Raw genomic sequence first — 15,022 nt, forward strand, 5'->3', positions numbered from 1 at the left:
GTCGAAAAGTAGTAGTACTAAATTTTTTAATAAATTTCGAATCGTCATATTCTCCCGTAGTTTGTGAGTGCCCCGTTTCTTCTCCTTCCTCGTTCTAACAACCAATCTTATCACTAATTCTGTAATTATTCCTGCCAGTGTCAAAACTTATTCTCTGGTTAATTTTGTCACCTGTTTAGTGTTCGTACAATGCGTTTTCCACGCTACTCCCAGAATAGAACTTTAGCGGCTGCTAGCCGGGGACTGTATAACTGGCCCTTAGCAGTGTAGTGGTCTGGCCAAAAATTTTCTGTCATAATTTCATTTCCTTGGACGCAATATTTGTTGCCCGTTATTCCTGTTAGTTGTTTTTTTCCACTCTGGTAGTCTGAATCTATGGAATTCACTAGTAGTTATAACAACGCTGATCATTTGCAAACCCAGTCAACCACATAAACAGCGACTGGCATTCATCCGTTCGGCTTTATTCCGCTCAGCTCGTATAGACCCGTCCCCATTTGTCTGCAGGAAAGTTTATTTCTAGATGCGACGGGGATTCCCCTGGCAGACATCACATACACTATGCACACATTCAAAAATCAACTTACAATTCTTTCAGAAATCGACTTAGAATTTGTTCAAAAATCAACAGGGATAAGTTCAAAATCATATGAGAAATCGATAGACCAACATGCGCTGGGTGCTAGGGGCTTTGTGAAACAAGGTCTTTTTCCTCAATAATATGAATACTGTTTTCAAGTTCAACAATCATAGGTTGACAATTATCAGGTAATCCAGGTAGAAGCAAAGTTCACACTCAGTATTCGCTAGCCAGGAATTTAATTTCATTTAACTTAAGTGCAGCCATTATGATTTGATCCACACTAGATGTCTACCAACTTGCGTCTCTCTAACTGAGTTGTGATTAATGTCTTAAGCAAGTCCACTCCACATGTGTGTCCAAAGTCTTCTAATGCAGGACTGCTTCTGCTGCATACTTGTGTCCCTTATATGGAAATAATGTCTTATCCACGAAGATTATAACCAGGGAATGTGCCTCTTCTGTGTCTTCTTCCAAAAACTGTTCAGTTTCCTTAGATCTGAAGGAGAGTTGTCGAGTAACTTTTGCACCCAGCCAGCTTTTTAGCCACTGACAGTCTAGGTGATGCTCTATCACTCATTTTCAGGTCTCTGTGTATAAAATAAAGAGCAGCTGGTGAAGACAAAAAGCCATCAACACACACTTAACTTTCCGAACCGACACTGTATTTCTATGCACGACTTTTGTTTTTAACATTTACAAAAACACTGCTTTCACACCTGTACCCATAATCTTTTTGATGAGAATTTTTTTGTATAATTAACACAATAGCTTTATAAAAGATTGAGGTTTTATTCAATGGAAAAAGCAGTACATGCACAACAGAAACCATATTTGTACAAACACAGTACAACCACAGAGTAACAGTGAAAACAAGGAGTAAATGGAAAACTCAATATTAGCAACAGCAACTATGACTATTAAATTCAACTTGGTAATACGTACAGATCATTGATTTTGAAAATCATAATAAGTTAATCATAAGTCCTTTTACTTACATATAAATACATTTGTTACATTAAACGGCAGTTTTATAAATAATGCTTCTTTAAATAGGTACCACCTGTTCAGTCAACACTTTAACAGTTGGTGTTTAAAAAAAGCATAATTTTATGAAATTTGTTGCCAGTTTCTCCACTGTTCCTATATCAAGATTATTTTTAATTATGTGCCTGCCTAACACTCAACATCTCGTGATTTTGTATTACTTATTCTATTAGCAATTTATGCAATAAACTTTACCTGATTCGATAATTTTCTGTGACTCCTCCACAAGATTCATTACTTCAGCAGCACAAAACTCGCCTCCATCTGCTTTTGTCACTAAAGAAAACAAAAAACAGAAATTATTGTAACGCTGACTGCTCAAAAATTCTGTCTCAAGTAAATAAAAGATATACATAATGTTAAAATAGTTAAGTTCAGACAGTAACTTCTCTATTAAAAATCTGAATGCTTATCAAGTTTGGCATCTAAGAAATCATTATCAGCTTAAGCTTTAACCAGTTCATATCTTGTACTAAACTTTGAGCAGTGGCAACCTTTACTGTTGTTTATCCATTTTGCTCTATTTATTCCCCTTGTTCAGTGAATGTCATTTCGTTTATTCTTTCCTTTCAATATATTTTTTTTTAATTACACAAGCATCAAATGGGAACTGAATATAGATGATCCAAAATTTGTGCACTCTGATGTCTAAGTGCGATTCCTTCCATGTTAACAGTACAAAAATGTCTTACAAAATTTTGTTCTGTGCTTGTTTTTTTTGCAGAAAATAGATGTCAAAGAAAAGAATTTCAGCAACACAGCAATCTCATGCAAGGCAAGCACCTTCATTCAATACTGTGTAACTCCGTTGCTCGGTTAGTGTAGTGAGCAGAGCTACATGTTAGAAGACTGAAGTTCGATTTTGATTTGTCCAATAATGCAGTAGCATGCATGTTTCCTAAATGATACCTATCCGTAAGTTCCTACATTCAGAAAGAGTAGCAAGCTGTAATATTTAAAATACAAAATCAACGATGGCATGTCTTCCACAAAACATACATAGTCTTCAGAGCAGATGTTCACACCAATCTTGCTGCATCTCCACACATTTATGACTCGCTGGATCATGCTCCCTCAACTCAGTGCATCATAGCTGCATCCACAATTACAAGACCAGCATGGACGAATGCTATTAAGTTCAATCATACATCATATCCATGGGAAAGTGCATGTAATAGTGTAACATGGTTACTAATGCACATCAACCCTCTTACAGGTGTTTTTGGTGGCACTTTTACACATGGAGTTATCCACTGAGTTTCTCAAACTGATGTAAAGGTTGCCTTGCCACTTTTGGTTATTGGGTGTAATTTATTGACACTTTAAAATTTTCTTTCATATGTGTGGCAGCAAGCAGGCTACAGGCTCTGGAACCTAGCAAGAGTTCATGTAGTGCCTACGTGACCAACCAAGCCTGTCCCTTCAGAACAGAAGCGGTTCTTTCTGGTTGAAACTGCTGACAAGGTAGCTTTCAGCTCTATGCTGAGTGCACTAAAAGTGGCCACCCCACCAACTACCCAATAGGGAGAAACGAGAAAGAGAGAATTTGATTGTTACTTGACCCATCCTGGGAGGCAGAGGACTGAATTTGCTTTTTGAGTTCCAGGCACGGTACAGAGTAGTGGACACTCTCGGCTTCTAGCTTTAAGGCAAAAAAGATGGCCTCATGCCAACTGCTTCCGTCTCTGCTCTCTTTGGCCAGCCAGTGGCTGACAAAAATTAACATTAAACACTTCCAGGCTGAGATGCCGTGGTCCATACATAAGACTGTATCCTGACGTTTTGCCTTCAACTGTGTAAGGCATCCTCCGAGAACAAGCAGTTTGCTGATTGTCCTTGTAGGATACCTTCCGCAGTCGAAGGCGAAATGTCAGGGGGGAGTTATGTATGGACCACAGCATCTCAGCCCGGAAGCGTTAAGTGATGACAACACCTGGCATGAAAGCCTTCATTCTATGAAATGTTAAACACCTTTCTCTCCTTCCTATCCATATTTTACTTACACCCACACTGGTGGACACTCTTACACTCCAGTCTGGACAAGCACTTTTGTACTCCATAAATTACAGAGAATACAATGATCTGCATTAATTATCTCTCTTCATTTCAAACTGTCTTGCTTCTGGTGCTTACACTCCATCCCTCTCCCATCTTTGATACTGGCCACCTCAACACCAGGTGTGGTCTGCACACCGAACATTCCCTGACAAAGCCAGCAGTGTGAAGATTTTCAGGGCACATTCGAAGTACTTTTGGACAAACAGAGCAATGACAAATAATTAATGGCTTGCAAAAGGCATCAAATAGCATATGATGTTTGGAGTATATGCAGAACTGTGCCCCTGGTACTCTTGTTCTGGCACGACTATTACACCCTGCAGATTGCTGCTCCTTACTCTTGCAGGCACTCTTCCTTTGGAGACAAACGGCTATGCATCCCGCCAGTGCCTCCTGTGCTTTTCTTCAGTGCTGATTGCAAACATTTTGTTTATAGGCTCAATGCTAACAAGCACCATGTGGGACCATTACCATCACACACAGGCAGCGCGCCCAGCAACAACAGCAGTGCTGCTATCATGTATTATCTTACGCCTGCAAACATGTGATCCTTGCAGAGTCTGCAGACATTATACCGCCGCAGCATACTTAACCCATGGTGCAAGCCACAGTGGACATCTGTAGTCGCAGCTTCAGTCTAGGCCACTGATGCTGGTTGCTATGCATCCCATCTATTGGACCACAGCTGACTCTGAACCACACCATACTGCTCTGTTACACTACTCGGAAGCATTCAGCACTCTCCCTGGGACCCAGTGCTATGTTGTGGTTGGGCACCTGAGTTTACAAGATGACCTATGTGGAGCACAACAAACTCCATTGCTGCTCATATCGATCAAGGACGATCATTTCTGCTATCATTTACTTATGTGGAAGTTTACTTTTTGGTGGCGAGACTGCAGTAAATATTGTCTAATGTGGAATCATCAATCACTGCATGCAATACAGACTACCATGCAATCTAAGGATGTAAAAGTAGTGACGAGGATTCTCAGTTTTTGTTCCACAATGCCGACTTTGTGTTTCACGGGGTCGTCTCCCTTTCGTGCTTCTCTGACTTGCAATCATGCGGTGGCTGCCCTTGGCTGTCTCAATACCACGTTCCAGTTACATACTATGCACCGCGACATCGAGGACATGCAGTGCAATGCCACATTTGCCCTGTGCAACAGTCTGCTCACCCAGCCCCATCACAGAAACCAATGCCACGGCCTGAGCAATCCTTCCCCAGCAGCACCTCACCCACTAGGCTGTTTCCCATTCTCCAACACTGATGCAGCAATGTTTGATGCTCCAGGGCTTCACTACCACTTTGGAGCTATGGTTTGCTTTCATCAACTATATTTAGTGTTCTTCTGTGGCCTGCGCCATCACTGAAAACTCCTTCCAATGAGCTCTTCTCCTTGCCCTGCCTGGCTTTTTGACCTATTGCCCTCTTTCGTCCCTTAATCCTGGAGTCGAACCTTCTAACCTTTCCTATGTTCAGTAGAGTGAATGGCTCCTGTTCAGTATGCTGGGCACAATAAATCCCGTGCCCATGTGCACTCTCCCCGTCCAGTGCTGATTCTCCACCCTCTCTGATCTCTTAGCTCAATACACCCATTTGTGCTTCCCGTTTAGACCTGTCATGTCTTCAGTCGCCTCCGGCATCATTGTTGCCAGTCCCGACACCAGCACTGTGCACCCCCTACTGCTGCACCACTGTCTCTGCCCATTCCTGCGCCACAGAGGCGACTGTTCTGTCACCAGTTCTTGTGACAAAGGCTCTAGTGTCACTGAGCCATTCACCACTGACTCGCCCAGTGCTGATTGTTGTGAGCCATGGCGTCACTCTCTCCAGTCAACACAGATACTGCCTCCAGCTCTGGGACTACCAACACACCTGCCACCAGTGCCTATGCTGTCTGCTCCAGCAGCACATTCTCATCCAGCACTGTCCCAGTGGCTGCTACCCTCTCTGGCTACAAGCCCAATGGCACTGCTATCCTCCAGCACCCTCAACTTTGGGGATGCAGCCATGGCCGGCAACCCTCATGTGGGTCATGCCCAATATCATTCTGCGTCCAATTCACCTTCTGTTCTGCCTTTGTTTTCTGCTTCTTGAGCCCTCTCCCCCCTCTTTTCCTGTGCCTCCTTTGTGCCTCTGCCCCCCCCCCCCCTGCACCTCGACGCACCGTTGGGCCACCACTGCCGTCAAATGAGCCCACTGTCTGTCTTTCGTGCCTGTTCTTCACACCTCTCATTTCCAGCAGCTTTCTTTGATACCAGGCTGTTGTGATCAACACACATGCGGCAGTACTGTTTTGCCACCCACGTCCTCACTCTGGTTGGCCCTTATCCTCTCATCCACAATCCTTCGCTTGTGTTTCAATTGGTGTCAGCTCTAGAACCCAAAAGCACACCACAATACGTTCCCTCGTTCTGTCTCACATAGATGTGACATCAGAGATTGCAATATGTTCTTTGCGTCCCCTAACTACCAAATCACATACCTTCATGATTCCTCCTATTTCCTTGGCACCATATCTCAAATCCTGCTTTTTTTTTTTTGACAGGGTAGACTCCAGTACAAACTGGACCTTCCACATGCCCTCATCCATCACTTCTCCAACTGCCACCACCTTCGGCCACCCCCGCATGGCTGCCGTGGAAGTTTTGACACAAGCATTTGACAAGCATCTCCAGCTGCCTTCAGCAGCCCAGCTGCCCTTCCACGATAATGACTGGTGGCACCTCTATTCCATTGCAGCCAGCGACGCCTAGTTTCTTCCTGGTGGGGGCCTCTCTTAAGGCCCTCCATAAACGATCAAATATATCTGACAAAATCGCTCTTATCTGGCCACGGATTTACCTAGCAAGCCTGTACACATTCAAACAATGTTTGTCAGTTTAACCTCACTTTGAAGCAGATGCTGTTCACGTTCGTGCGTATTTTGACAGTAGTGAGAATGACCACAAATGCAACCATAGCAGTTATGGCATTGACTTTGGCACTGTGTTTAAAGAAAAAGAAGAAAACACTACTCTGGTCGAGGGAATGGCTTAAAATGAGATTTGTCTATGAAAATCTGCTAAGGGAAATATTATTCTTAGAACCAGATCATTACTTCACAAACAGTGATACTTTTTAAGAACCTCCTAAAAGAGCAAACTTGTCTGTCAAGTTTGACCTTATCTTGCCACAGATGAAGCAGATGCTTTTTGTGTATTCTGTAATTAAACACTATCTGGAATGGCTACAAACATGGGTAAACATTTATTCTGGAATTTTATTTAAAGAATAAGAAAACAAGACACTGGTCCAATGAATGATTTAAAAAGAGAGAAAACTATACACATGAAACCCTGTTATAGGGAATGTTATGCCCAGAACCTGACGATTACATCAGCTTCCTGCTAATGCACAGTGAAATGTTTAATAATATTATGAGAAGGAAAGTTGTTACCATATAAAAGAGATGATATATCTCTCACAAGAGTGTCTTTTCTCCCCCCCCCCCCCCCCCCCATCTGCAACTCAGCATCTCTGCTATATGGTGAGTAGCAACTTCCCTTTCATAATATTGTTACATTCCATCCTGTGCAATATGTGGTACTAAAATAAGTACGGGAACCATAATTAAGAAGGCACAGTTAGTCATCTGCAAGAAATTGGTCATGAGAAGCCCCTGACTATACGAAGCAGCAGTGTCCCACAAAGCTTGATGGGCATTAAAATCCACAAGGAGGAAAGGAGGGGGGAGTTGCTGAATGAAGGTAGTTAGGGTAACAAGTGTAGGTAGCCTGCCAGGAGGGAGACAGAGATTGCAAACTGTTATTGCAGAGTCCAAATGAACCAAACGAGAACCACTTCCAGTGGGGTTCAAAGTGGTATCCACGTACTAACAATATCCATACGGACAAACATGTTGACACCACCTGAAGCCCTCAAAGGGCCTGCCACATTCCAAAAAAGCACCCAACACACAAAGGGGCAGTGATTGAGCATCAGTAACATGAGATTCCTGGAGAACGATACAAGATGCTGAGTAAAAGTCAACAAGGGACTACAACCCTGGGAGGTAGCAGTAGTATCCATTATAGTCCCACTGCATAATCACAGAGCAGGTATCCAAATGGGAGGCAAATGGACTGGAGCCGATCATGCCACCGGGCCACAATCCATCACCAACGTGGATGGGGTGACATCCATAAATAAGATGTCAGGCTGCGAGAGGCGAGTTGGCACCTCTGGGGGTGCCAGGGTGGGCCTTGTACTGGGATTTTTTTTTTTTCCTTATCATCATCATCATCATCGTCATCGTCATCATCGTCATCGTCATCGTCATCGTCATCATCGTCATCGTCATCATCGTCATCGTCATCATCGTCATCATCGTCATCGTCATCATCGTCATCGTCATCATCGTCATCGTCATCGTCATCATCATCCTCTTCACCGGTTGAGGTGGGCACGCTACAAAGGGAGAGACAGCTTCTTCAAGATCCAGAACCAAAAGAGTAGGTGAACTTGGGCACACAGACTGTGTGTGCCATGGCTGAGTTGTGGTAGAAGGCCTCTGGCATGAGAGATGCTGAGGGCACCCATCCCCAGTGGGCACCAAAGAAAGGGGGGGGGGGGGGGCAGCAGCATCCGCAGGTGAGGGCGTGGAAACCACAGGGGAGGGAGAGAACGGGGGCCAGGACTGGATAAGGAAGAGGGAGGAGAGGGAAAGGATATAAGAGAGGCAAAGAAGAAGTCATCGATACATGAAGTCTGGCAAATTTCTGATGAGCATCAGTGAAAAATAATCAATGCAGGTATTTATACTCTTTATCTTCTTTTCTTTCTTGTAAGCCAGGCAATCTGAGGAGTATGGAGAGTGACAGTCTTGACAATTTTCACACATGGGTGGTGGAACACAAGGGCTTCCCTCATGGAGTGGGTGTCCAGTCACGACCTAGAGGGTCTGCCGCACAGCTGAAGATGTGTGACCAAAATGCAAACAACTAAAAACACCTCACAAGTGGCAGGACGTACGGCTTCATGTCACACCGATAACACAAAACCTTGACCTTTTCTGGGGAAGGGGGTATCACCACTGAAAGCCATAATAAAGGCCCCAGTATCGATGTAGCTGTTCTTACGACCTTTCTGCACATGCTAAACAAAATGAACGCCCCGTCGTTCCAGATTGGACTGGAGTCCCTCATCAGTTTGAAGCATGGGGTCGTTATGAAAAATGACTTCCTGGACAACACTCAGAGACTGGTGAGGTGTAATGGACAGCAGGATGTCATCAAGATGATCACAAGCACGAAGAACTGCAGACTGGGCGGCAAAAGACGTTTTGATCAGCAGGGAGCCTGACCACAGCAAGGGCAGAGGGGGAGGAGCAAAGGGCGGAGGGGGAGGAGCAAAGGGCGGAGGGGGAGGAGCAAAGGGCGGAGGGGGAGGAGCAAAGGGCGGAGGGGGAGGAGCAAAGGGCGGAGGGGGAGGAGCAAAGGGCGGAGGGGGAGGAGCAAAGGGCGGAGGGGGAGGAGCAAAGGGCGGAGGGGGAGGAGCAAAGGGCGGAGGGGGAGGAGCAAGGGCGTCGGGGGAGGAGCACGGTGAAGAGAATGCAGCCTGGGAACAAAGAATGGGCTGCAACAGTTTGGGGCTCCATGGGCGCCACTGATGACAGAACAGTCAGGCCCCTTGGGGGAGTCTGGGAGGGAAGATAGGGTGTGCAACCTTAACAGAGCCCATTGCAAGCAGAACAGTACTGAAAATTTGTTGAAGCTGTGCTCTCACTGTTAACAAAGTTCATATCACAAGGCTGCTGAGCGAAGTGTATTCCAAGGTGGAGCCTCAAATGAGACTACACCGACAGTTCCTTCGAAGTGATGACAATTACACAGCAGACCATTTCCTCCAGCAATGCAACAACACCCATAATGTAAATTCGGCTGAGCTAATTGGTAATGTGAACTTTTAAGGTGACAGTATCTGCCGTAAACTCTGACGCCTCGTTCGAATTGATTCACTGCAGAATACTCTTACCTTGTGTATGTAAAGGATGACGTGAAGGGATCTTTAACTCAAACCCTCAGAGATTAGTTCAATTTCTGTGAAAAATGAATGGATAATGAACAATGGGAGGATAGTATAAGGAGAATGTAAGTGAGAACTGATGAGGTAATATAATTATTTGAATAAGTTTATTTTTACTGAATGAACACAGATTGTGTAATCAGGTAATAGCATCTAATAATAGTTGACATCACAACTACTTTGAAATACAAGTGGTAATAACAAAAGAAATTATTATAGATGCTTCTTATTTCAAACAAACTCTTCGCCATTTTTTCTTCTAATAATTTCCAGGTATGCAGCCGGATCCCGTCGACATTCTGCCACGATATTTCGGCCCAGAGACGTCCGGCCATCATCAGGTGAGTACACAACTGCTGACGAGCCCAGGTGCAGTCGCGGTATTTATGCCGAATCTCGCGCATGCGAAATGTACTGGCATCCTACAGCGCATGCGTCAGGTGTTGACATGCGCAGCATAGCCGAGTTGTACGAGCTGCCCTCGGTGGTGAAAATAAAGGTTCATCTAGTCATTGAGTATCGAATGACACTGTCGATTCCGCTGTGATTGTATAATTTTAATAACAGGATTCCAATTTTTATCCAGCTGAAAGCCGTTGTCACGATTTATAAGATTATTGGCAAGACGTATTTCCACTGATTCCTTGATTACGGAATCCCAAAAACCGGAAACCGGGGCTAAAATTTTTGTTCCATTGTATTCCATTGAATGTCCCAATGAAATACAGTGCTCTGCTACTGCTGATTTTGACGGTTGCCGCAGACGGGTGTATCTTTCATGTTCTATAAATTGTTCATGGACAGTTCTTGTCGTCTGGCCAATATATGCAGAGCCACATTCACAGGGAATTTTGTAGACGCCTGCTTTCTTCAGTTGTAAATCACCTTTAACGGATCCAACCAGGGCTCGGTTCTTTGCTGGTGGACGGAAGATAACCTTGATTTTATTTTTCTTCAGTAATCGGCCTATTTTCGAAGACACAATCCCGGCGTATGGAAGGAATGCAGTTGATTTAAAGTCGTCATCTGCGTCCTCAGTGCGTTGCTTCTTGTTATGATAGTTGCGCATGGCCTTCCTTATTTGGCGAGAAGTGTAGCCATTCTCTTTGAAAACCTTCTCCAAGTGTTCTAATTCTGCGTGGAGGTTTTCATCATCCGATATTATATGCGCTCGATGTATTAAGGTACTGAGAACACCGGCTGTTTGTGCTGGGTGATGGCAGCTTGACGCCTGGAGATACAGATCTGTGTGAGTCGGTTTCCTGTACACAGAATGTCCTAATGACCCATCAATTTTACGGTGTACTAGCACGTCTAGAAATGGTAAAGTGCCCTCTTTTTCAATCTCCATCGTAAATTTGATGGTCTCATGTAATGAGTTTAAGTGATGAAGGAATTTCTCCAGTTCCTGTCTGCCATGAGGCCATACAGCAAAAGTATAATCTACGTACCGCCAGAAGACCGTAGGCTTTAAAACAGCATACTCAAGTGCTCTCTCCTCAGCATAAATACCGCGACTGCACCTGGGCTCTTCAGTAGTTGTGTGCTCACCTGATGATGGCCGGACTTCTCTGGGCCGAAATATCGTGGCACAATGTCGACGGGATCCGGCTGCATACCCGGAAATTATTAGAAGAAGAAATATGCCGGGAAAATTTCAGAAGTCACATCTTCGCCATTTAATTTCCAGACCGAATGAAAGGCTTAACCCAACACGCCTCCACAATATTTCTAAGTGAAAAAGGAATATAGTACTTACTTTATGGGTGTTACCACAGAATTCTCCAGATGACGAGGACAAATCATCAAGATATTTAATTATGTGAATGTTGTAACTTTTATTTGCAGTCAGATTTAAAAGGAAAAAAAAAAAAAAGAAAAAGAAATATTTTAAATAAATTCTGTCAGATTCAATAATACAAATAGTTATAAAATTATTATTAAGTTATTAAATTATGTGTGTATTATTTTGTATTTGAAGTACCCGAATATACAACATCACAGTAAGCATATTATACTTTTGATTGCAAAATCACAACCAACAGTGAGAGAACTGTAGTCAATTTGTAAACATCATACCTTTAAGCAAGAGAGTATGGAGGCTTCTCAGGTAGCTAGAAAACTAACATCCAGCCTAACGTGGTCACCAGGAGGATAGTCTCAGTACTCAAATGATGTTCCCTTAAATGTGGATCATGCAGTAAATATTAACTATGAGTGGTATTATTGTCAGTTCAACTTGCTGCAGGGCGGGCAATTGATAATTGATCCTCAATAGTCTTCCTATACAGCCCTCTTCATAGGTTGTCTTACTTTTGTGAATGATATGCAATAGTCAGTGATATTCACAAGTTTCGTAAATTATCTTTGTTCGTACTCTGTAATAGTGAGGCAATTTGCTTTCACAGCAGAAAATACACAAAAATCTGCAAGCTGAATTTTTTGAAGATCTATCTATCTATCTATCTATCTATCTATCTATCTATCTATCTATGCTATTTTACAGCATGAGCAATCTCGTCAAATATGAAGTTTTTGAAACAGACATCAGCACTATGTTGGATCACGTTGGTATATTCACTATGTTTACATGCGACATCTTCTGAAAGACAAAAACCGAATTTTGGAAACCATTTTTAGCTCTCATATTTACATGTTAAGGTCTGTTGTGGACATGCAAGTGCTGATAAATATGGTGCCTGCAAAATAGCTGCTACAATTAATGATTTAGTAAGCACAATCACGATGTCTCTTCAATTAGATGAAGTGAAAACAGCTTCAGTCTAAAATTTCTATGTATACTTTACTTAGAAAAAGCCACTCCATCGATATTAGCCAAAAATTTTTAAAAACAAAACAAAACCTAGCAGTCCAAGAATGATTCAAAAATGGTTGCCTTTCCATGGGAGTGAAAATTGATTGTGGAATTTGAAAACTGGTAACCAGATGAGGATTTGCACAATCGATTTTTCAGTGTTTACATGACCTCCCGGAAGTCGTATTGGGCAATCTGTTTATGAAATCCGGTTTTGGGAGCCCCATGTGTAAATGGGCCAATTGTCCCACTTAAGCCAATACTGTAAATGGGCAAATCTGGTGATTCTGAATTACACACGCCAGTGAGTTTCGCTTTTCATGTTCTCTGTTATGGAAAAACCCAAAAGTGTTGGTGTATTCAGCCACAAAGACTCAACTCGTCATGAATTTTTCTGGAAGAAATATATATTAGACCTCTATATCATAAATCTTAGGAAAATAAGTACTTTCATTTTATCTTAATTTTTGTAAATTATATGCTGGAGACCCGGCAGATGTTTTCAGTTAAGCTCCCTCTTACTGTGTTGAAATTTAGTTGATACCCGCAATGGGCTTCTTTCGACTTACAAACTTAGGTCGCGCATGTCAAGGCACAGACACTGATTGCATTGTTGACGATTCCAAGCAACTTTATGGTGTGCGCATGCACGTGCTTTCTGCTTGAAGAAAGCGTACATCCTGCATTGCTTATGCAGAGTTTATCGCTTACCACCACAATCAGCAATGACAACTTACAACAAATGGAATCTAAATTCACTAAACAACTCGCTACGATCACATTTAATGCTCGCATTAGCTATGGCATTCACAGCAGAGCACTCTGAACATGTTGAACGCTCACTGGCTGTCAGAGAATGCATGACGTAGGTGCGCAGAACAAGCCTCAACTCTACTGCCATTGTGACTTGAACTGTAGAAAACCCATACCCGAAAACTTTTGAGAATGACACAAAATATTGTTTGGTTAATACGTTAGCAATCAGTGCAAACACAGTGGGCAATATTTTCCTGTGTGATGTGTAAAATTTTTTCAACATTCTGCATATTTTGCATCACTGTATTTCTAGTGTAAAATACGCATGTTGGCAACACTGTTTCCAGCACTCTTCTGTTTATAACAAAGAAGTGAGAACTTGCATGTAAAACATTCTGCATCAAGTTTTGTGTTTGGTTTGAACTTTTTGTTAGATACAATGTCAGTGAGAAAATACAGTAGTGAAAGAATGAGGGGTGTGGACTACGAAAGACACAAGAAGATAGTGTTTAACGAAAGTGAAAAACACTTCACAGTTGGTAGAAATCTGTCAGATGTATTGCAGAAATATTTTGATCCTCAAGTAATGGTATCATCATCACATCCATTGTGCAGGAATTGCTACACCCACTACAAGAAGAAATTTACTGACAACCACCTGAACTATCACCATCACACCTAATGTGAACCTGAAGAAGACAGCGCAGATGTTTATATTCCAGGGTGTGAAGTAGTTGATGCATTGAATATTAGCATTTCTGCTGTAGCCCCTGCTATACCCCTCTTAAACATCCAGGAAAGGTAAGGAGCACAAGAAGAAAACAGTATGCAAAAAGAAAAGTGGAAGCAATTGAAACAAGTTTTACACAAACATCATCTTCAAAACTTTCTGAAGTGCATACTGTAGATGCACTTGCTGCAGAACCTGAAGATAGTGATACGTGTACAAAATGTCATGTGTGGTTTCAAAACCTAAATAACAGTATTCCAGCAGCCACCTCAACTGAGAAGGTACAGTTACTGACACTGATACCACGTAGCTACTCTAATCAGCAGATACAGAAATACACACGTACTTCCTCACATTATTTGATTTCAAAAGCTCGTAAAATAAAGAATGAGAAAGGTATCTGGGCATGCATTGCGAGATGATACACTTACTGTTGCTCTGGAATATTACCTAAGTGATGAGAAAGATTGCAGCAGACAAAGTCCTAACCAGGCTGATATCTCTGTTAGTTAGAAAGGTGAAAAGGTAAAGGATAAAAAGATATATGATAAGATCAGTAAGTGAAGCATGTCTCCTAATGAAAAAAGGAAAACCTGAATTTAAAAATTGGGCTCTCAAAATTCTACTCCTTACAAAAAATGGATAAAATGCCAGCCAGTGAAGGAAGTACGTACAGTCTTGGACATAAAAACTGACTGCCGGCCAGCTGCCGCAGAGACTGGGTCGTTCACTTAACCTTCCTATAGGCACACCTTCTGGTAAGATGAGGGCGATCGTGCATATCTCGCAAACACCACTTACTGTTAATAAACTTTATGTCTTTTGAAACATTAAATTTTTATCATAAAAGTAATATTAGGTATTATTCATTAGTTATACAAACAAAAGCAAGGTAAAAAATTTATTTAAAAATAAAGTTATGTTTCATAACACACATTTTCTTCCCACAGCTTCTCGAGGTAA

General features: G+C 42.5%; 1 protein-coding gene across 2 annotated transcripts in view; it reads right to left on the reverse strand.

Moving 5' to 3' along the window:
- The window catches only part of LOC126416142 (EP300-interacting inhibitor of differentiation 3), a 105,968-nt gene that overhangs the window by 63,577 nt on the left and 27,369 nt on the right, over positions 1-15,022 (reverse strand). For both annotated transcript variants that reach the window (XM_050083687.1, XM_050083688.1), the window contains exon 2: positions 1,823-1,903. In XM_050083687.1, coding sequence (XP_049939644.1) covers positions 1,823-1,903 — 81 coding nt within the window. The remainder of the gene's footprint in view (positions 1-1,822; positions 1,904-15,022) is intronic.

Source organism: Schistocerca serialis, chromosome 8 (assembly GCF_023864345.2).
Source record: "Schistocerca serialis cubense isolate TAMUIC-IGC-003099 chromosome 8, iqSchSeri2.2, whole genome shotgun sequence".
NCBI classification, from domain to species: domain Eukaryota; kingdom Metazoa; phylum Arthropoda; class Insecta; order Orthoptera; family Acrididae; genus Schistocerca; species Schistocerca serialis.